This window comes from Perissodus microlepis, chromosome 22 (genome assembly GCF_051167445.1).
Source record: "Perissodus microlepis isolate ML-2025 ecotype Zambia chromosome 22, ASM5116744v1, whole genome shotgun sequence".
NCBI lineage: Eukaryota > Metazoa > Chordata > Actinopteri > Cichliformes > Cichlidae > Perissodus > Perissodus microlepis.
The window spans coordinates 31,858,900-31,883,183 of NC_140481.1; the positions used below are offsets into that span (position 1 = coordinate 31,858,900).

The window sequence follows — 24,284 nt, forward strand, 5'->3', positions numbered from 1 at the left end:
ATCATTTATCAGTACTGACTTCATCAGAATTGTGAACATCACAGCAGATGCCTTTGTGTGAAAGTAACTGAGAATAAAACACAGAAAAACATGAAGGAGATTTTCCTGGTCTGGCTTTTTATAGCAGATAACCTTAAAAATATTCTACAATGTTCTGCATATAAAGGTTAAATTTCTTCAGTATTGAACAACAGAAAAAATAGGCTTTCTTGTCCGAGGTCATTTAAGTGAAAAAAAGAAAAGAAAAAGAAAAAGACAGCAGCCGACAGCGCTGTAAACAACGGTAGACTGGTGGGTAATAAGCGAATGAATAATACAGAAAACAGAGATTGGAGACGGGAAACTGTTCTTGAAGTACAGAGAGAGAGAGAGAGAGCTAGCTGTGCATGGAGTGTGATTTTAATTGTCGTGGAAGCAAAACAGCAAAATTCATGACGACATTGATCAAATGTGAAGCGCAGGTTGTTGCTTCTTTTGCTGCTGGCTCGGTGAATTTTGGTTGGAGAGAGACAAAACCTGCAGCTCAGAATCAGCGCAAGAAGACGTAATCACAGCGCGGACCGGACGCATCAGAATCGCTAAGCTCCGACAGCGTGTCCGTCTACGGGCCGTCGGGTGAGAAAGCCGAGAAAGACAAAGCTGATTCTGATGCGTCGGTTCCGCTCTGTGTTTACGTCTTTGTGTGGAATCCGTGTACCTGCTCTCATCTGCTGTTTGGTTGTTGTTGAAATGGTTTTGTGAGCTTTGATCTGAGAATCTGGCGTTTCTGGCAAAACACAGTTATATTTAAAAGTCGATTCAGGATTTAATGAATTGATATCGCTTTATTCAAGCTACTCACCTCCCACTTCCACCTGCACTTTCAACTGGACCACGGCCAATCAGAGAGGTCCCGCCCCTTACCATCTCGATAGGGGCATAATGTGTGTCTGTGTGTCTGTGTCTGTTGTTGACCACAGGGAAGGTTGCAGATTTTTTTTTTTTTTTTTTTTTTTTTTTTTTTTTTTTTTTGCTACCCGAACAGTTGGTCGCACAGGTGCAACCAAATTTTTTTTTTTTAGTTGCACCACTGAAAAATTTGGTCGCATTTGCGACCAAATTGGTCGCACTCTAGAGCCCTGACCACAGATTAAAAAGATGAGCTCTGCAGAAGACAGTCTGTCCTCACTGTGCCATCAAGTTTTGTTGTTGTTGTTTTAGGACCTGGTTTCATTTTTAGTTTCTATTTCTTTTGGTTGGTTATGTTTACATTTATCATGGTTTGGATAAAGATACATCATTTGAAGAATAGTCAGTAGTTGGGGTACGATGCCGTCTTTGGTGATGTATGAACAGCTCTCAGGATTATGTTGCTTCCTTCAAGTCGTGTTGTTGCTGCTCCTGGATCTCCTAGTGTGGTGAATGTTGACCTCGTGCTCCAGTCTCCATTTAGCTTGGTCCCAACTCTCCAGTTTAATAACACAGAAGGCTTTTCACTGCGGGCCAGCAAAGCTGTTGCACACTTCAACAATGGCCAGGCTTTAAAAAATAAACGGCTCAGTGGTATAAATCAAACAGAAAACAAAGGACAGAAAATGTGTTGTCCTATACGTCTGCTGTCCATCTCAGCATGTTATAATATTACACTAAGTTTCAGTATATAATGATTTAATTATGCCAACAGATAACTCATTGAAGAAAGCCATATGTATTCATAAAGTCATAAATCATACGTCTTTTAACAAACAATCAGTTCAGCATAATTCAAACCAAGTACATGAAGCAAAGTTTGGATCTGAACGGCCAAAAACATTCTGGGAGATAGAAAATCCTCCTGTGCAGGCGATGACAATCCTGGAGGTGTTGAGGGTCAGCGAGGACCAGGAGACAGGCCACAACAAAGCAGCGCTGTGGTTTGCAATTAAAAGATAGTGGAAATGTCAATGTCATGTTCACAACCACAAGGGTGCAAAAAAGTGAGCATTTTCAGGATCAAACGTGGAAACGACTTCACTGATTTGGAAAAGTTTGCTAATGGGACCCATAACGAGGTGCTGGTGTCTCGGGTGTTTGTGCCTCCTGAGAGGGAGAATCTGTTGTGGGTGAGTTGAGGATGAGAGATGCATTTCTGCCCACAGTGGCTGTCACTTTCTTAAAGTCTCATTACCGTGAAACAAACACAATAATTTAAGCCGAGCAGAAACGTGTTCGCCATTCATCTTGTTCAGGACGCTCAAGAAAATGTTGCCGGAAGGTGAATGATTGAGGGGGCGTTTTTCTTTCTGCCAACACGGGAAAAAAAGGGTTCAATTATATTGTAAAGTTTAAATCACTGCACAAGATAAAGCGTTGATTGACTTGATGAAATATGTAACAAGTCCCTGTCAGTGCTAGATTCAAAATACTGGAGCCGAACCTTTATTAGGTGTGCGCTTCCAGTTTTGCTTTTCGTTCCAACTTTGCCTTCAGTAACAAGTATTTAGATGAAAAATAGGAAAACGTACTTTCTCCCTAACCCAACCCCGAAGATCTCTGCAGCTCATTACACCTGAGACAATTTCCCAGGAAGGAAAAGAGACGGCAGCCGCTCAGTGCTCAGCATCCGTTTCCTTTACTGTGGAGCTGAAGACAGAAATATGCGGGAAGCATCTTTTCCTCTTTTGTTAAATATGACAGAGCGCCGCTGCGAGTGCAGCAGAAGCTAATGATTTTCTCTGCTGCCAAGTGCATTACAGAACAAACACTCCACTTTTAGCGTGGAGGAAACTCTAAATTTAAGTCATTCATCTTTCCGCTCCGTCCCATCATGTCTCCCCCGTGCAACGCGTTACACACATTAGCAGACGCTAACGACGTTCTCCGCTTTTTAAGCGACGAGCCTGCGACACCCGCTGATGATGAATGGCTCCTGTTAGGTAGTGAGGGATGAGATGATCACCTGGGGAAGAATGACGGGGATTGCAGAGAGAGAGGAGGGGGGATGATTGCGTTTTTAAGGTGGAGATAGATGATGTGACAAACGGCGCCCGTGTAATCTCGGGATTTGAACCTATGAGGGATGGGACGAATGCCGAGGGAGGCATGACAGGGAATGCAGAGAGGATGATTGGGTTTTTAGCCCCAAACTGAAGATAGATAATGTGACAGACGAGGCAGATTAAGCTGTGTTTGATCCACTGAAGGATGGGCCGATCAGTGAGAGAGACGTGGGGGGTAATACAGAGAGGGCGGCGGGGAAACAAATATAATGTGATAGAAAAGTCACTACCAACTTGATAGCAAAGAGATTTAAGACCGAGAATTAGAAGATAATTGACTTTCATAGCCTCGGTGTGGAATATATTGTGACGAGGAATGAATGAGGAATGAATTTAAGAGACAGGAGGGTGTTTTAATTTGGGCGATTTGGGTTTTGAAGCAGCTTTTGGAAAAATACGGGCAAGAAGAGTTCTGCTTATCTTTTCAAACGAGGTGGTTTCAGGTGTTCTCATTAACAGAACATCACACAGTGTTGTTTTGTCAGAAGCCGCTGACATCACAGAGAAGCGGACATGTTTACTGTGGCGGCGGTGCGGCGGTCTAAACATTCGCAGCCTGTTAAATATCAACACTGGTGCAGGATGCCTGCACTGACTGAGCCTGTCACAGCAACTTGGCTGATTTCAAACACAGCCAGACAACAGTGTGTTTGTCAGCTGACGAGTAAAGTTGGTAATTCCAGCATGATTCATTTTTTCTGTAACATCATTTAGTCAACAGTTGATGACCAGTCAGATAGAGCCACGCTTTTAAAGATGACACCTTCAAAGCATCAAAAGATGCTTCATTTTGAACCAGTGCTTGTCCCTCGGCGCTTGTTATCCTTCCTGTTGGCTCGTGTGGCTGTTGGAGAAAAAGAAGCAGACAGTTACTCATGTAGCATCGTGGACGAGTGGTTTCTCCAGAACGCTGCAGCCCACAGTCTGCATCACAGAGTTTTTCTCTCCTCCAAAACATTAAGTCAGTGGCTCGTGACGCTGTTAGGAGCCATCTGTAAACATCTGGGTAGTTCAAGTAAACATGCATTTAAATTTGAAAAAATAACAACACTCAAGCAAAAATAGGTGTTTTTTAGGGCTTTAATGTTTCGATTTCCTTTGAAAAATGGGACAGAGTCAGGTTTATCCCCGTGTGACAGCCTGGAAACGTCTGGGAACCGAGGAGAGAAGTTTCTGGACTGGAGAGGAATGTTGTCCCATTGTTGGCTGGTAGAAAATTCTAGTTCTTCAGCATTTTAGAGTTGTGTTTATAAAAGTTTTTGTTTGATGCTCCAAATGTTTCGGTTGGGCATTGGCTTGCTGAGAAATGCAAAGTCTCCCCTGGATGTTGCTCTGAAACCCGAGCACGCCTTTCAGCACTGATGGTGCTTTTCCAGATGTTCAAGCTGCCACTTCCATAGACATCCATGCGTTCCTTTGCCATCAAACCTGCAAACTTCAGAACAGAAATAAAGAGCTTTCCACTTTGTCCCAGTCCAAAAAGAAGAAGGTCGTGTTTCTGGGTCATGTTTCCATACGGCTTCTTTATGTCGCCGAGCTTTAACCTGCAGTGATGCCGTGGTTTCCACGACAGAATCATGCCTGTTTTTAAAGGAGCCCCAAAGTCACGTAGATTGATTTTTGCTGTTTCCTGCATACAGAGATTCTTTCAGATTCCAAAAATCAGTTTCTTTACTCTCCGTCTCTCAGCTGTTTTTGAGATTTTTTGCTGCCATCTGATTAAAACTGATCTAATATTTAAAAATATTGTTGATTTCTGAGTTCTGTGTTGGAGGGTGAATCAAATATAGATTTATGAGAGTTACACATGACTGCATTCTGCTTTTGCTGACTTTTTCCCAGTTTTTTCAGAATTGGGTTTGTAATTAGATCATTTTCCTCGTTTTCCAACCGAGACTCAAGAATAACATTTTGCTGCTCAATTAAATTGTTGGCTGTTGTCTTGGAAGACTTAATGCTCTGCTGTGTAAAAATGCTTTAATTTCCCACAGGAACTAAAAAAGTGGGCAGCAGCTTGGGGACTTGATGTCATCTCAACAACTGTTAGGTAATAGATGCACAGAGTACAATGGAGGAACCAGTACGAGGTCTGCATGCAGAATTAGTACCCTACATCCTCAGCACCCAAAAAAGCATTTTTTTACTCTGAAAGTTTCATTAAATCTCCAGATTCTCATTACCCTCAGGCCTGAAGGGCAAAGACATAGTGGGAGGAAATGCAGACGGAGTTCAGAGGATGATGGTAATTTTCTCAGGACCAGGAAGGGCACAGTGAAAATAGATAATACGACCAAAGAGGCGGGTATAACAGAGGGATTTGAACATATGAGGGTGCAGCAGATACCGGCGGTGTGGGGGGAGTACGGCTTTTTTGCAGAGAGCATGATTAGCTTTTTAATGGAGAACGGCCGGGAAGGTGAAGAGGGAAAATGAGGCAGAAGAGCCGGCATAATTTGGAGGGTTCAGTTGCAGTAATGGTGAGACGGCTGCAGCTCAGGGAGAGTGATGGGAGGTTTTTAGCATTTCAAATGTGCAACTCAACAGCCAGCAGATTCACTCTGGGATTTCCACCCGAAAAGTCTCACAGCTTCCCATTAACCACGGCGATCTGGAATCTATCACGGCTGTGGGAGAGCAGAGGAGACTGCACGGAGGTTATAAATGTATGTGAATGTACAGACGGCTCGAAAAGCACACGTTCCTCAAAGAAAGCACTTTATTTTAGGATTCGTATTATTCCATTCGGCCATTTCAAAGGATGTGTCCCAGCTGTCGAGCCAGTGATAAGTCCTCTGGTTTTAATATCACTCTGGCAGATTAATTTGACTGTACACTCTGTAACAGTGGGGAGACTTTACTTTTCTGCTGTGCCGACAGTTGAAATTTTATTAGGCGTTATCAAACTTTTAGGCCTTTTTTGACTCGTCATTATCTTCCTTTTGCCAACTCGGCGTCTGCCCTTGCAGTTCCTCTCTGTACTTCCTGTCTCATTATTAAAGCTCATTCTAATCATTCTGTACTGAGGAATATATTCAATACTTTTGCTTCTGCTGGATTTACGTTATTTCGATTTAAACTGTGGCTTCAGTTTGTTGGTATACAGCTGACTTCTCTTCTTTCCCTTTCATGTTTTTTCTCTGTTCTCTTTGTTAGTGATTTTTCTGCTTCACCATGTTTCTCTCTCACTCTGCCTGTTTTGACTCCAGACACTCACACATAAAATGCCCAAATATTTGCCTATATCGATATTTGTTCCTTAATATTTGTTAACACTTTGCATACATATAATAATAATATAATAATCGTGCCTCTCTGCTTCTCAGTTCCTCTCTTAGCTCCCAGGAACCTGCGTGTCTCAGAGGAATGGTACAATCGCTTCAAGATCAGCTGGGATGTTCCACCGTCGCCCACAATGGGGTACAGGGTCATCTACCAGCCTCTAACTGGTAATTTAAACAATACCAATTATTTCTCCCTAATCTCTTTTTTAGCTCATTTCAAATATTACAGTTTAAGTCCCATCGAGTCCAGACAGTTTTAAGAAATGTTTGCAAACCATAATTCTATAATTATGTCAATTTCATAAATATGTGGATAAAAACTAAAAGACAGAAATGCTGATGGATGGGGGCAGGCATGCTGAAGGAGTTTCTTATTGTAACAAACCACCAGGGATAAAAATGTAATCCATTGCTGAAGTGCACATTTGAAACTGTCACTGACACTTAAAATACCAAACTTTACCTCAGAGACAGGATCAAAAAAGGATGTTGGTCTTACTTACTCACCAGCGCTGGAGGACTCGGACTGGTTTTTAGTACAATTACCCACACAGTGTACCAAATATGTTTGCATTAAAATCCTTTAAATAGCTCCAAAACCACAACGTGGTCGAGAAACCAAGTTCAGTGACAGGTGAGTGAAAGTGAAGGCAGACAGCTAACTGCAGCTGCTAGCATCTAGCTGTCACTGCGAGGAGCCGCACCACTAACCCAGTGTAAGGCTCGGTCCAATTTAAAGTTTCACCCTCACGCACAGTCTTTGCATTCAGAGAAGAGACCCAAACGTTTTTTATAGAAGGCTGTTAGCATATTTTTCTGTTGTAAAGCTGAGCGTTTAAACTCAGCAGTCTGCGGGACTGACTCACCATCTCAGGTGGAGTAAAAATCCTGAGCTTTATTCAGCTGTTACCTGGTTCTCATCTCTTTTTTTGTTGGGTTTTGTCAAAATAGGATTATGTTAGGAACAAAAGAAAATATCCCGGACCTGCTGCACTTCTCAGAGGAGCTGTCAGTTTTAACAGTATAGAGGAAGATGAGAGGAAAACTGATATTTTATGCTGCAGCTGAAGCTGATGATGACCTCTGAAGTTGCTCCTCTGTTCTCCTTCTGCTTCACTGACCATCTACTCATCCTTGACGTGTCTCCTCCATTATCCCACCGCACCCTGCAGCCCCTGGACAAGCTCTGGAAACCTTTGTGGGGGAGGATGTGAACACCATGCTGATCGTTAACCTGCTGAGCGGTACCGAGTACAGCGTCAAGGTCATCGCCTCCTACTCGACCGGATCCAGCGAAGCCCTGACAGGAAGGGCCAAGACCTGTAAGTTCATCATTCATTTCTTTAATTCTATACTCCCAGTCACACTGAATTAGATACAAATGTGCTGTTTAAGAGCGTCTCTGGAAGTTATTAATGTAACAACATAACTAAGGCACTGTTCAAAGCATCAAATAACATTAGAGAGCTTTGTGGCGTCGGCCTCGTGAAGCCTCCAGTTAAGCTCATTAAGTGTTTCCTCGGTTTAAACCGATGCTCTTCAGCAGTCGTACAACTTTTCTAATTTAATTTTTCAAGCCAATATTTCAGTCACTGGAAACTGTTCATGGATCCTTCCAACAGTTTACAGTGTAATCTCTTTTTTCTAATGGAGTATGTCTCCATTTTTAATATTAGATTAGATTAGATTAGATGAAACTTTATTAATCCCTCGGGTGGGTTCCTCCGGGAAATTCAGTTTCCAGTAGCAAAGCACCGAAAGAAGTTGCATGTTACAGATACATTAAGGGGAATGAGAGTAAGGATATAAGCATAAATACACCATATATACACATATACACATATATAGATACAGAATATACAATATGGATAAATAGGATTGCTCATTTGAGTGAGTATGTTGCACAGTGGTTATTGCACAGTCAAATATAAGAAAAAAGACAAAACAAAAAACAAATATTGCAAATATTGCACAGTGTAGAAAAGCACCTACAACTCAGTTGTTCCCGCCCTCCCTTGTCCCCCTGTTTCTCCTCCCTCTCCCCTCCAGTGAGGAGTTAAACAGTCTGATGGCGTGTGGGACAAAGGAGTTTTTAAGTCTGTTGGTTTTTGACTTTGGGAGAAGCAGCCTGTCGCTGAATAGGCTCCTCTGATTGTTTACGACCGTGTGCAGAGGATGCCCGGCATTGTTCATAATGTCCATCAGTTTCTTTAAGGTCCTCTTCTCTGCCACTGTCACCAGAGTGTCCAGCTTCATGCCGACCACAGAGCCAGCCTTCCTGATCAGTTTCTCCAGCCTGGATGAGTCCTTCTTTGCTGTGCTGCTCCCCCAGCACACCACAGCATAGAAAAGTACTCCAGCAACCACTGACTGGTAAAACATCCTCAGGAGCTTCCTGCAGATGTTAAAAGACCTCAGCCTCCTGAGGAAGTACAGTCGGCTTTGGCCTTTTTTATACAGGTTCTGCGTGTTGCATGACCAGTCCAGTTTGTTGTCCACCCACAGCCCGAGGTACTTGTACTTGTTGACCACCTCCACCTCCTCTCCCTCTATCTGAACTGGCAGTGGACCTGGTCTGGACCTCCTGAAATCCACAACCAGTTCCTTGGTCTTTGAAGTGTTGAGTTGCAGGTGGTTTGTGTGACTCCATGTGACAAAGTTCCTCACCAGACTTCTGTCTCCTCTTCCTGATCATCCCAGATACACCCCATGATGGCTGTGTCGTCTGCAAACTTCTGAATGTGGCATAATTCAGAGTTGTAGCAGAAGTCAGAGGTGTACAGGGTGAAGAGAAGTGGGGACAGCACAGTTCCCTGTGGTGCTCCTGTGCTGCTGACCACAGTGTCAGACGTGATGTCCTTCAGCCTGACGTACTGTGGCCTGTCGGTGAGGTAGTCTGAGATCCAAGCCACCAGGCAGGGGTCCACCTGCATCCTGTTTAGTTTTTCCTGAAGCAGACAGGGCCGGATGGTATTGAAGGCACTGGAAAAGTCAAGAAACAGGATCCTGACCGTGCCTTTTCCCCCATCCAGGTGTGAGTGGGCTCTGTGTAGGAGGTACAGGATGGCATCCTCCACTCCGACATCTGCCTTGTAGGCGAACTGTAGTGGGTCCTGGGCATGTTGTACCTGTGGTCGGAGGAGGTTGAGGAAGAGCCGCTCTAGAGTCTTCATAAGATGTGACGTCAGTGCCACCGGTCGGAAGTCATTCAGCTCATTGGGCCGGTTCCTTTTGGGGACCGGGACGATGCAGGATGTCTTCCATAGGGCGGGCACTCTCCCCAGTCGCAGGCTGAGATTGAAGACTCCCCAAGTTCAGCAGCACACACCTTTACCATCCTAGGACACACCTTGTCTGGGCCTGCTGCCTTCCTGGGGCGAAGCTTCCTCAGTTGTCTCCTGACCTGATCCACTGTGACACTGGGAGATGATTGGAAGGGGGGAGAGAGGCTGTCGTGCTGTTTAGAGAGGGGTTGGAGAAGGAGGAGGGGGGGGATGTCATAGTGTCAGGGAGGGGGGGAAGCGAGGGAGGTAGGAGAGTAGGGAGAGGGCTCTGTAGTAAAGGTGAGGGTGAGGGTGGGGGGGTTGTGGGCTGGTCAAACCTGTTGAAGTTGTTGAGTTCGTTTGCCTTCTCCACAGTCCCCCCCACTGTGCTTTTCTTGGTGTTGTGGCCTGTGATGGTTTTCACACCATTCCAGACCTCCCTCATATTGTTCCTCTCCAACTTCTGCTCCACCTTCCTCCTGTAGGTGTCCTCTGCTTCCCTCAGGCAGCGTTTCACCTCCCGCTGTGCTGCTTTCATCTCCTCCTTCACTTTGCTCCTGAAAGCCTTCTTCTTCATGTTGAGGACAGCTTTGACTTCCTGTGTTACCCCCGGTTTGTTATTAGGGTAACACCGTACCGTCTTAGCAGGGGCGACCGTGTCCACACAAAAGTTGAGGTAGTCCGTCAGACAGTGTGTCGCCCCCTCTATGTCCTCACCATGTGGGCTCAGGAGCACGTCCCAGTCTGTGGTGTCATAGCAGTCCCTCAGAGCATCCTCCTTTTCTGGGGTCCATCTCCTGATGGAGCGTGTTGTGACAGGCTGCCTTTGGACAAGGGGTGTGTATTGTGGCTGTAGGTAAACCAGGTTGTGGTCTGACTTCCCTAGTGGGGGGAGGGGGGTGGCTCTGTATGCATCTCTCACATTAGCACATCTGATGCCGGTCTGTGCCTTTGTGTTTAGTGCCAGCAGCTCCGCTCTTGAGTAGATGAAGGAGCTGGTTCCAGAAGTTTTAAAAAGTGCGTTATCCATAGTATATCTAAGAGGTAGAAAGTAGAGTGACTAAAGGAAGGTTAAAAAAAGTTTGAAAGACTAGTCTAAAAAAGTTGAAAGTTAAGAAACAAGTTCAGTGTTGCAGAGCTACTTGGAAAGGCTGCCGTCACTCCAGCGCCATCTTGATATCACGCTATTAATATTAATATCACGATATTTTGCAAAAAAAACAATTGTTCTGAAAAACAAAGCAACACTTTTTATTTACTTCAAATCTGATTTCATCTACATCTAATAAAACTACACCTGCAGACTTGTATATATCACTTTTTACCTGCAGCTTTATTACATTGCCCCAAACAAATCTCTGCTTATTGTATTTTGTCTTGAATGTTGCTTTCAACCTTTTTAATTCAATTCAATTCAATTCAATTTTATTTATATAGCGCCAAATCACAACAAAAGTCGCCTCAAGGCGCTTCATAGATACAGAGAAAAACCCAACAATCATATGACCCCCTATGAGCAAGCACTTTGGCGACAGTGGGAAGGAAAAACTCCCTTTTAACAGGAAGAAACCTCCGGCAGAACCAGGCTCAGGGAGGGGCGGGGCCATCTGCTGTGACCGGTTGGGGTGAGAGAAGGAAGACAGGATAAAAGACATGCTGTGGAAGAGAGACAGAGGTTAATAACAGATATGATTCAATGCAGAGAGGTCTATTAATACATAGTGAGTGAGAAAGGTGACTGGAAAGGAAAAACTCAATGCATCATGGGAATCCCCGGCAGCCTACGTCTATTGCAGCATAACTAAGGGAGGATTCAGGGTCACCTGGTCCAGCCCTAACTATATGCTTTAGCAAAAAGGAAAGTTTTAAGCCTAATCTTAAAAGTAGAGATAGTTTCTGTCTCCCGAATCCAAACTGGAAGCTGGTTCCACAGAAGAGGGGCCTGAAAACTGAAGGCTCTGCCTCCCATTCTACTTTTAAATACTCTAGGAACAACAAGTAAGCCTGCAGAGCGAGAGCGAAGTGCTCTAATAGGGTGATATGGTACTACAAGGTCATTAAGATAAGATGGGGCCTGATTATTTAAGACCTTGTATGTGAGGAGCAGGATTTTGAATTCAATTCTGGATTTAACAGGAAGCCAATGAAGGGAAGCCAAAACAGGAGAAATATGCTCTCTCCTTCTAGTCCCTGTCAGTACTCTTGCTGCAGCATTTTGGATTAGCTGAAGGCTTTTCAGTGAGTTTTTAGGACATCCTGATAATAATGAATTACAGTCGTCCAGCCTGGAAGTAATAAATGCATGAACTAGTTTTTCAGCGTCACTCTGAGACAGGATATTTCTAATTTTAGAGATGTTGCGCAAATGGAAGAAAGCAGTCTTACATATTTGTTTAATATGTGCGTTGAAGGACATGTCCTGGTCAAAAATGACTCCAAGGTTCCTCACAGCGTTACTGGAGGCCAAGGTAATGCCATCCAGAGTATGAATCTGGTTAGATACCATATTTCTAAGATTTTCAGGGCCGAGTACAATAACCTCAGTTTGATCTGAATTAAGAAGCAGAAAGTTAGCGGCCATCCAGGTCTTTATGTCTTTAAGACATTCCTGCAGTTTAACTAATTGGTGTGTGTTATCTGGCTTCATGGACAGATAGAGCTGGGTGTCATCTGCATAGCAGTGTAAATGTATGCTATGTCTTCTAATGATGCTGCCTAAGGGAAGCATGTATAATGTAAACAGAATTGGTCCTAGCACTGAACCCTGTGGAACTCCATAATTAACCTCAGTGTGTGAAGAGGACTCTCCATTTACATGCACAAATTGGAGTCTATTAGATAGATATGATACAAACCACTGCAGTGCAGTACCTGTAATACCTACAGCATGTTCTAATCGCTCTAATAGGATATTATGGTCGACAGTATCGAACGCTGCACTGAGGTCTAGCAGGACAAGCACAGAGATGAGTCCACTGTCAGAGGCCATAAGAAGATCATTTGTTACCTTCACTAAAGCTGTTTCTGTGCTGTGATGAGCTCTGAAACCTGACTGAAACTCTTCAAATAAACCATTCCTCTGCAGATGATCTGTTAGCTGTTTGACAACTACTCTTTCAAGGATTTTTGATATGAAAGGAAGGTTGGAGATTGGCCTATAATTAGCTAAGACTGCTGGGTCTAGAGATGGCTTTTTGAGTAAAGGTTTAACCACAGCCAGCTTGAAGGCCTGTGGTACATAGCCGACCATTAGAGATAGGTTGATCATATTTAAGATCGAAGAATTAATCAATGGCAGGACTTCTTTGAGCAGTTTTGTAGGAATGGGGTCTAAAAGACACGTTGATGGTTTGGAGGAAGTAATTATTGAAGTTAACTCAGAAAGATCAATTGGAGAAAAAGAGTCTAACTTAACATCAATGGTACTGAAAGTAGCTGTAGATAATATTACATCTGTGGGATGATTACTGGTAATTTTTTCTCTAATGATAAAAATTTTATTTGTGAAGAAGTTCATGAAGTCATTACTAGTTAACGTTAAAGGGATGGTTGGCTCAACAGAGCTCTGACTCTTTGTCAGCCTGGCTACAGAGCTGAAGAGAAACCTGAGGTTGTTCTTATTTTCTTCAATCAGTGATGAATAGTAAGATGTTCTGGCTTTGCGGAGGGCTTTCTTATAAAGCAGCAAACTATTTCTCCAGGCTAAATGATGATCCTCTAAATTTGTGACACGCCATTTCCTCTCCAGATTACGAGTCATCTGCTTTAGGGTACGTGTTTGAGAATTATACCACGGAGTCAGGTACTTCTGATTAGAGACCTTAGTTTTCACAGGAGCTACAGTATCCAGAGTCGTACGTAGTGAGGAGGTGAAATTATTAACAAGATAATCGACCTCTGTTGGGGTAGCGTTCAGATAGCTGCTCTGCTCTGTGTTGGTACAGGGCATTGAAGATGATAACAGTGGGTGGATTATATTCTTAAACTTAGTTACAGCGCTTTCAGAAAGACATCTACTTTGATAAAATCTACTCTCCACCGCTGTGTAATCAATTATTGTAAATGTAAATGTTATCAGGAAATGATCAGACAGGAGAGGGTTTTCAGGAAACACTGTTAAATGTTCAGTTTCTATGCCATATGTTAAAACAAGATCTAGAGTGTGATTAAAGTGGTGGGTGGGTTCTTTTACATTTTGAGAGAAGCCAATTGAGTCTAATAACAGACTAAATGCCATGTTGAGGCTGTCATTTTTAGCATCTACATGGATGTTAAAATCACCCACAATAATTATTTTATCTGAGCTCAGAACTAAATTAGATATAAAGTCTGAGAAATCAGACAGAAACTCTGTGTAAGGCCCAGGTGGACGATAGATGATAACAAGTAAGACTGGTTTCTGAGTTTCACAGCTGGGGTGGACAATGTTAAGCATCAGGCTTTCAAATGAATTAAAAGTCTGTCTTGGTCTTTCATTAATTAATAGGCTGGTGTGAAAAATTGCTGCCACACCGCCCCCTCGGCCTGTGCTTCGAGGTTTCTGGTAGTTAGAATGACTCGGGGGTGTTGATTCATTTAAACTAACATAATCATCCTGCTGCAACCAGGTTTCTGTAAGGCAGAGTAAATCGATTTGTTGATCAATTATTAAGTCATGTACTAACAGAGACTTGGAGGAGAGAGACCTAATATTTAATAATCCACATTTCACTGTTTTACTCTTTGGTTCAGATGTGGATACTGTATTGTTCTTTCTTTTTGATTGTTTATGTTTAAGTTGTTTGTTGCTGGTTTTTAGTTTGTTTTTTGTCTTTTTGGAAGCTGACACAGTCTCTATGGAGATGGGTTTTTGGGGGGGTAGCAGGAGGAGAGAAGCTGCAGAGAGGCGTGTAAGACTGCAACTCTGCTTCCTGGTCCCAACTCTGGATAGTCATATTTTGGGGGGTTTAATAAATTTGTCCATATTTCTAGAAATGAGAGCTGCTCCATCCAAAGTGGGATGGATGCCGTCTCTCCTAACAAGACCAGGTTTCCTCCAGAAGGTTTGCCAATTATCTATGAAGCCCACATCGTTTCTGGGACACCACTCAGACAGCCAGCAATTTAAGGAGAACATGCAGCTAAACATGTCACTCCTGGTCTGATAAAGATTTATTTTTTGTTGACCTTCCAAAACTCCACCAGCTTTAATTAAGAACAGCTGCAGCCTCTTAGTTTATTTCATTTCACCAATTACAACAGACAGTCAGACACTTCAGAGGTTGATTCCTAGATACCCATGCGATGCTCTTAGCAGCAGTCGCAATCTAATTACAGGATATTGTCTTTAAAATTTTATTATGTTTGTCTTCACTGTAACTATAACCATGATTAAAAGAGTAGGATGAAGGAGTCTTCAGTTGTTGCCTCGTAGCATCTAAAATCCGTCTGTTTTTACTCTGTTATGAATTTATAGTGTTCGTCTTTAGATGTAAAGTAAGAGAAGCCTCGTATTAACAGAGGGGGTTTGTGTTTTCATTAAAATATTTATACCTGCACCTGTTTTGAGTGCAAATTTGGTATTTTGTTAGTTGTAATGCACTGATTTCATCAGTCCTTTCGAAAACATGTTAACTGTTTGAATGTTATATCCTATATGCTTTAATGAGGAAGAGCACTGCATCTTCCTCTTACCTAATTCTGCTTTACATTTATAAAGTGTGATATTCTCTGTGGACCTGGAGAAGGAGGGATATTCATGTGTGACTTGCTTTATTATTATTATTTTATCTGTAATCTTCATTAGCAATAATAGTGATGTCATTTTAAATGACTTGTGAATGTGCTGAGAAGTGCATGCACTGCAGCACGTGCATTTTGGCAGCTGGTAGTGTAATTGCGACCATAAAAGCCATGAACATTAATACGCCACTCAGCTGCTTGTTAATGCAAACGTCCACGCAGCCAATCACATTGATGGTGCAGTTAGGGATGACGTGATGGAGAGATGACCTGCTGTTCAAACTGAGCGTCAGAATGAGGAAGGAATGACATTTAAGTGACTCTGAACATTTCGTTCTAGTTGGTGCCTCATGAGTTGGTCTGAGTATTTCAGAGGCTGCTGATTGGCTGGGATTGTCCTTCCCGTAACCATCTCCGGGGTTTTCAGAGGTCAGAGGAGTGAGTGCTTGAGCTGAAATGAAGGCGACAGTAACTTAAACCAGTGTTGCAACGTATGCAGAAGAGCATCTCCAAATACACAACACATTGAACCTTGAAGCAGGTGGGCAGCAGCAAACAACCACACTGTGTGCCACACACACACATTTCTATTGCAACATTCAAATACTACAATCAGAATCTGACACAAACATGAAAGCATGGATCCGCCCGCCTTGTGTAGGTTGTTCCTCATGGTGGTCTAAGGGTGTGGGGAATCGTTTAAACACTACACCTCTATGACCACAGTCTACCATCTTCACTGTACTCAAATGGCCTCTACAGTCACCACATTTCAATTCAACAGAGCACTTTTAGGATGTAGTTTAATGGAAGATTCTCATCATGGATGTGCAGCAACAATCCTATGATGTCAGCTTGGACCAAAATCCCTGAGAAATGTTTCCCGCCCTGGTTAATGGTAGCAAGGCGTACCTGATATAGAGTGTATACCACCACTGTGGTGACTAGTCCCAGTTTAACAGGTGGTGTTATAAGGAGAACCTAATTATTGTATAAATAAATGCCATATTTGTCAGTATTGATGTTTAATGGGATTTCATGACCCGGTCATTTAATTTTATAATTGAGCTGAAAAGACAACTCAGCACATGGCCCCGCCCCTCCCAGAGCCTGGTTCTGCCGGAGGTTAAAAGGGAGTTTTTCCTTCCCACTGTCGCCAAAGTGCTTGCTCACAGGGGGTCATGTGATTGTATGTATTATTCTAGGGTCTACCATACAATATAAAGCCCCTTGAGGCGACTGTATAAATAAAACTGAATTGAAAAGAACCAAATATTGCAAAAGCTATGATCGGCACTGACTGGATATGTCAGACGATCATTATTATTTTTAACTTAAACAACTACTAAAGAAACACAAGAGTAACTGGCTTGTTTTAGGTTTGAAGTAAATGAACTTGACACAAATAACAAACCACTTTCATATTACCTGTGGCACTTTTTGAAAAAAGTCATTTGAAAGTCCAACCATTTGCTCAATTTTGTGTATGTGTATATATATATATATATATATATATATATATATATATGTGTATCTATTTTTTTTTTTTTTTTTTTAATCAAATATGAGGTCAAAATCTATTTAAGAAAATAAAGATAAAAGCAACTATAAACTACAAAGTATACCTTTCCTGCACCGTGATGATTTCCCAATAGACCAGTACATCTTTGCTCTGCTTGCTCTTAATTGTTCTGTTGGCATTTTCTACCCAGGATCATTTATACACCTTGTTATTGGTTTTCTCGGCCCATTCTACCTCTTTGAGTACAAGTGAATAAACAATATCATCTAATCTAATCAGACTCCTGCAGGCTCAATATCTTGATATCCATCTGACACCTTTAATGGCGACTCCACCTAATTACATCCCAGTGCTGGAATGAACTGTAGATGCTATGGATTTAAGTTATCTCACTTGTGATGTGGACACTTCCTGAGGCTCTGTGAGTGTTTGGCCTGGTTCAATCAATCACTTGCTTCTCAAGTACAATCATTAGAGTAGGAGCCTGGATTTTCCTCTCCTGCATGATAATTAATCACTTCAGTGCAGACTGGCCTATCGGTGAAATAGCCCTTTTTGAAAATGAAAGGTCTCTGGTTTGATCTCCATGACAGCCAAAGCATCCAATGGAAAACTATGTGTCCTTTTGAAGTGTCCTTAAGCAGGAGTCCGAACCTCTACCCTTTCATCCGCTCTCATTGCTCTCTGCGCGAGAGCTCTCGATACAAGTGTCAGCTAAATGCCCGAACATGCAGCTTTAAATGGAGCATGTCACTTTGCATTGGAGCCACAGTTTCCGCTGCCTGCATGACAATTAAGCACTTCTTGGTTGAATTGAAGGACAAGTTTGGAAGGAAAACGAGGAAAGAAGAAGGGGATGAACTCTGACAAAGATGGAGAGATGGGTTGAGTCGAAAAGAGAGCGAGATGATGAGGCCAGTGGGATCCCAGGAGGTGAATGGAGCATCTGTCATATTGCTCACCAGCATGTTAATGAAGCCAATGGACCAGCAGAGCTTAGTGGGCTGATGTATCAATGTCACGCAGAGGACGAGTATCATGGTCGTTGTGGCAAAAAGAAGAATGACACTCCAGGTTATCTGCTTACACTCTTATACCTAAAGGTTTATGAAAGAAATACCCCAGAAAAAATGTTGTATATGACATTTAATGCTTATTGCAAGGATACAGCAAAAGGTTTCTTCTTGTGAAATACTCAAAATGTAAGTTTTAAGTTCACGAATTTAAAAAGTAAAGCAGTAATTTAGAAGTAAAGCATGAAACTTGTGCTGGGGGACCTAATCAAAGCGTGTTGAAAGCCACAGAGACGCGAGAAAATGCGTCTTAACTGTTCTGATACTCCGGACACATGAGGGATCACTGAGGTTGTCCTTCCCTCCTGGATCGGCTGGAGCTTTCTTTAGGTGCCTTCACAGGTTTGACAAATGCCCAGCTGGGATAACCACATTTACTCAGCAACCTCTTGCTCTTCTGCTTCCCTGGCCGCTGTGTCTGTGGGGATGGTGTTTGATCTGTATTGTAGCATCCTGATGGCGCCCAGTTTGTGCTCCAGTGGATGTAGGTTTACGGTACGCATCAGCTTTTAGATGTCCCCCATTACTGATGGAAATCTCACAGTCTAAGAAGGCGAACCTGCCACTTTTCATATCCTTCCTGATGAATTTGATGTGTTGGTCCACTGAGTTAATGTGATCTGTGAATTTTGGTCGTCCTGAGATTTGATTTTCACCCACATACCTGAACCAATGACTCAGTGGGGTTCCACTGTTTCCATGTAGAAGTTGGCCACAATGGGTGAAACTGGGGAACCCATGGCCCGCCCATCCATCCATCCATCCATCCATCCATCCATCCACCCATCCACCCACCCACCCACATCTCATAATTATTCTTGTCACACAAATTGTTTTTGTGCTCTAATCAGCTGTTCAAGCCTTTTCACAGTGAAATCGAATCTTACTTTGATATTTGATGTAAATTCATTAATCTACTGATAACATTCTGAGGGCCTCGATATTAAGGGAACAACCAGAAACATTATATGACCGAAGCTTCCTGCACATACAGATTGTGTGGCATTTAGAAAAGTGCAGCTGTTTGGAGACGGGCTCTCTCTGCAAAACAGAGCCTGAGAAACTGACATATTTTGCATCTTAAAAGATACTAATTAGTAAAATAAAGCTGATGAGCTAATCGTTAATGTTTCCATGTCTCATGAATGTTGCGCATTAGATACTTTTTCCATTGCAGTGGGAGCACGTTGGGCAGGCTAACAAAGCTCTTTGTATCTAACTCTTTACAGGTGATCCTGCATCCTTTGTTAGGATATGGGACTCGAAATGTCTCCAGTACTCCGTTTGCTTGAACATATCTGTGAGCAGCATGTATGTGCAGAATATAAGTTTCCAGAAGAGCCTCATTGTAGTTTTTACAAGACAAAGAAAGAGCTGCTTTACATCCATCTGAGCTCCTTTAACTCACAGGGAGTGTGAGCATCTCTGCCCAACGGGACAGTGTGAAGCAGCATGAAAGTCTGAGGTCACTCTGCTTGTAAACGGTGCATTGCTCTTTTGGGGGTGGGAGTGAGTAACTGCCCAAAAGAATAAGCATCATGGGTTTTTGTTAACGAGTGTGGGTGAGATGGAGTCTGAATGTGCCGCATCAGCAGAAACAGAAACGCTGTGCTGGATTGTCATGGTGAGGTGGGACCACTGAATCAAAGTTACTGCTGATGATTCTCAACATTTTCCTCTGTGTGAAATTTCTAGAGCACCAGTAATTCCTGTTGAATATTGGCAGATTATTAATAGTAGTAAATTGAAACAGCTGGAGTGTTTTGTCTCCCGCTGCCTTTACTGTGTCGACATATATGTAGAGATGCTGACTTAAGAATCCCTTTGCGCCTCCTCATTAAATCACTTGCTGAGAGGTTTACAGTAATATTATGCAGGGATACATTATGCATTTGTATGAAGTTCAAAATAATGCAGATTAGATATTTGGCTCAACTGGAAATGTTCTGTTTTGTCAGAGGGAATGATACTGAGCTGTACAGGCCATTACCAGCTCACAGAGACACGCATGCTAATGTTCTTCAGCTGGGAACAAGAGCTGCTTTCAAACGTCGGACGATAAAAGCGCATACATACCATTTGCATAAACAGAGTGTGTGTGGGTTTGTTTGTGCGTGTGTGCATAAGCCAGACTTCTGAAGCAAAGACAGTGCAGCTACATTTCTGTGTGTCTGTAAATAACTTCATGAAAGTGCACTTTGGTGTCCTTGAAACCAACTGGCCAGAGACTTTTGCATCTGCCGTGTGGAAACAGGATGCCGTGTGGTTCCTCAGATGTGAGCTGAGTGCTGTTAAACATATATATAGCTTTGCTCTTATGGCAGTATAGAGAGGAATGCTTACAAGTTTATAATGCACATTTTTAGGCTTCCAGAAAGGTTTCGTTTTATGTCTCAATGCTGCTTTTGTTCGTGTCCAGACTCATGACATCAAAACTCGTAGCCTCCGCCACAGCTGGCTGTAGGAGGCATGACATAAAAGAATAGCAGGGACATCAAATTACATTAAAATGTCCAATAATACAGCTGTCACTGACCCACATCACATCTGTTCTAAGACTAAGAGATCTGAGTGAATGGAGCTAAATGGCTAAAGCAAGAATATATACTTGTTTCTAGACAAAAACAGACAGATTTTAGCTTTAGTTTTTGGAAATGTCTTATCATGTTCGGTTCAATTTAAATCTAAATAACTTTCTAAATAAGTTTCTAAATAACGAGAGCAAATGTTAGATATGTACGTAAAAAACTGAAACCTCCACAGCCAGTCGTGGGCTCCTGGTGTGAGGAGGCTGCTGCTTGTCTGATTGGTGAAATTTACTTGGTGCATGCCATGAAGAGGCTCACGGTGCTGTGATGTCATTGTTACAGTATTAATAAGAGATGTTTAAAGTTAGTAGAGAAATATGTTTACTGCAGAAACCTGACATTCCTGAGCTGCAGCTCTTCATTCAGGAGCTCCCACTGAACCAAAGCAGGCGTTGAGCATTTAGTTATTTTTGTAAAACTCAAACACGGTGCTGCGAGTGACAGATTCAAGAATGGAATTTGGAAATAATGTCTGGGCTCGTAAATATCTGCTCTGCAAGTAAAAACACTTCTTCTGTTTCCCTGCAGTGTACCTGGGCGTGACTAACCTGAGTACCTATCAGGTGAGGATGAACGGGCTGTGTGCCCAGTGGCAGCCTCACCGACATGCCAGCGCCTACAGAGTGGCCCTGGAGTCGATGGTTGGTGAGTACAGTGATGGCAGCGTGATTTTAAAGGTGGTCTTATTCCTTCTGTGTGATGTTTTGCTCGTACTCCCATCTGTACTGTGTATGTAAGCAAATGAAGGTCAGCCCGAGGTGTTTGTTGGACCATGTAAGTAAATATTTCTCAGTATTAACATTTTAAACTTATGAACCTGTTCTCATCATGAAGGTTTGTAGTTATTATATTTGCAAATGGAAGTCCTTTGATCCCAGTATCTCTGCTTGACTACATGCAGAATCTCAAGCTGCTAAAAAAAGACTCGTTTGTAGGTGGTGGAAGATCTGTCAGCACGTTGGATGGTTCCAGTGTTTGTGCCAAGCTTCGTAGGCACACCAAGGAAACACATTTCTGATCTCTCGTTCTGAATTAGGGAAAGACATTGTGCATATATTTTATTAATGTTTTAAGATTATATTATTGAGAAGTATTTACAGCTTTGTTTGCAGATATTTAAGATACAGCTGTGTGAACATGTGAACCCCAAACATCCAGGTCACACGTATGGATACAACACAGAGCAGTTTGGATTTCCTTGTCTTTAATAAGCACACAGTCTCACGGCGCACACCTGGAAGAAGAAAAAACGAACCTCTGTGCTCTGTTGGAGGAAGAAGGCCTGCTCATTGAAACTGTGAAGCACCGTGGAGGGAGCGTCCCGAATCGGGGCTTATTTGGCACCTTGGGGCACGGATGCCTTCCAATGACTTGGAGAGCAATAAATTTCCAAAATGTGTCAAGAAATTTCAGAGGAGAATGTCAGGGAATCAGTCTGTGACCTGAAACAAATAAATCAAAACCATAATGATTAAAAAAGAATACAATTCATGTTTTCAAAAGGTCCCAACAGTAACCCAGCTGAGACGATGCAGCAGACCTCGAGTGTGCTTTTTCAATCAAACCATCCCACAAGTGCCGATGAACCGGAACACTTATATAGGAGTTCTCATTGTTGTGCAAGCTTTATGAGCCATGAAAAGAAATGGTTGCTGCTGGTGGAGCCTCAACGAGTTACTAAATTCAAAGGTTCGCTACCTCCTCCCACCCTGTACGTGATTCCTCAGTCTGTCCCGTTTAGACATGAAAATGACTCAGATGAAGATCTCACCGTTCTCCTCCATATTTATATAAAGTTCCTATAAACACTGTTAATAAAATAGTGCTGAAAACAAAACATGTCCAGTAATCTGGAAAAATCTTGCCAATAAGCTTGTGTATCAGATCAATATTAGATTATCTTTGTGTGCCTGCAAAGCTTGGCACAAACACAAACGCTTGGCTTTACAGTGGGAGTCACTGAATCAAGAAAAACCTGCTTACACATATTTTAAATACACAATATGCTAAATTTTCAGTGTGAATTCGCAAACATTTTGCTGCTATATGTTTGGAGATGTTTGCAAATGCGATATCAGTGCAAGCGTGCAAATCTGAACTCTTCTCCCATCATGCTGCTGGCTTTGGATTAAGGCGAGGAGTTAAATGTGACAGTGCATCGCTTTAGCCTTTACAAAATACTGCATGCGTAACTGTAATTCTTCCCATCAAACTCCTACGCTGCATATCCAGTGCAGTAGGAGAGCAGCCTCATTCATACTCGCATGCTTTCATCAGTAGGAGTTTCAGTATGTAGCTGAAGCAGAGGGTCCAATTTTCTGAATCCCTAAGCAGCCAGAGATGACAAAGATATTGTTGTATCCCATCTGAGACGTGCTGACACTTTAAAGGTTTAGCTGTACATTCAGACACTGTGCCGCTCTGTAGAAAAGGAAGGCTTACGGATCACAGCACGGGTGACATTTACATTTGCTGCACGAGGTAAAATAAAGCGAACAAAAAAGACAAAAGGTCGCGATTACGGCTGCCGAGTGAGGAGATGTGCTTGTTACAGCAGTGACAGTAATTATGCCCTGTTGTGTCTATTCTCAGAGGTAAACTTTTAAGGAGGGGGAAGAAAAAAGTACAGTTATTTTCTTCTTATGATGTTTTCTCTGTTGAAGTTTTGGTTGCACCTGCAACTTCTTTCCTCAGATTGTGACAATATATATTTTTTAAAACAATAAAAACTGAACTGCTTCTATTTAGAGTTCATTATGTGTGGGAGTGTGAAGAAGAAGGGAAGTGAAGCCTGCCGTCTGCATGAGTCAGTGTGTGTGTAAATGGCAATCAAACCGTGCATCCCAGCGTTAGTTTGAAGTGTGCCGAGACTCTGCAGTGCTCTGGCAAATTCAACAGATACGTTCTGCTTGCAGAAACATGTTTTTGTTTATAGCCCACCGCTGACGTTCTTTTAACTAGACTGTCAGCTCATTAACTTTAGTGTCATGCTAAATTATGCCTGCATCGTTAAACGTAATAATATAAGCTAGGTGGCTGTAGTGGCTCAGTAGTACGTGGTTTATGTATGTATAGCAAGCAAAAGCCCCCGGGTTTGATCCCAGGAGGAGACGCAAACCCCTCGGTGGGGGGGGGGCTCTCGAAGGAAACCCAGAGTATAAATCTACCAAACATCAAACATGCGACAGTACCTGCTGTGGTGAGGCCTTGTGAATAAGGAAGCAGCAAAAGTACAAAGGTGTCTGCACGTGTGAATAATAATAAAAAATGCCCTTGTTTTTACAGTGAGATTATACTTTTAGATGAGCAACAGAAGGAAAAGCACCTTTAGTTTTTTATGTTATTTGCACTTTGGCAGTAAAAAGCGTCGTGCAGCTCTACAAAGTTTGATTCAGGATAGGCCGACATGTCCTCACATCCTGCTTCTGCCAAAGGTTTCTTCCAAGTGCTTGCTTATAGGGGTCCATTTGACTGTTGGGGTTGTCTCTGTGTTATTGTAAGGTTTACATTACCAGGTAAAGTGCTTTGGGATGACTGTTGTTTAGGTTGGTGCTTTAGAAAAAACCCCAAAATTGAATGAAATGAAATTTACTAATGCAGAACTTTTATAACTGCAGTTGATTAAGACTGGAACAACACACCTGCAACTGGAGTCAAACAAGGACCATTCCACCTTTCATTAATACATGCACAGTACAAACAAATTCAGATTTACAGGAGGACATTTCCTCTCGGTGGAAATCAGATGTAAAGCTTATAAGTAGCAGCTAGTTGTGGTTCTCTGTTGCTACTTGCTTCTTAACCTGACTTTGGTGCTGT

The 24,284-nt window shown here is 42.5% G+C and overlaps 1 protein-coding gene across 4 annotated transcripts in view; it reads left to right on the forward strand.

The window, feature by feature from the left end:
• Nucleotides 1–24,284, forward strand: part of col14a1b (collagen, type XIV, alpha 1b) — a 180,977-nt gene that overhangs the window by 95,247 nt on the left and 61,446 nt on the right. For all 4 annotated transcript variants that reach the window (XR_014799223.1, XM_084919140.1, XM_084919141.1 and 1 more), the window contains 3 exons: nucleotides 6,341–6,463; nucleotides 7,471–7,620; nucleotides 20,994–21,110. Coding sequence is in view for 3 of the 4 variants with exons in the window: in XM_084919140.1 (XP_084775266.1) it covers nucleotides 6,341–6,463; nucleotides 7,471–7,620; nucleotides 20,994–21,110 (390 nt within the window). In the remaining variant the exon portion in view is untranslated. The remainder of the gene's footprint in view (nucleotides 1–6,340; nucleotides 6,464–7,470; nucleotides 7,621–20,993; nucleotides 21,111–24,284) is intronic.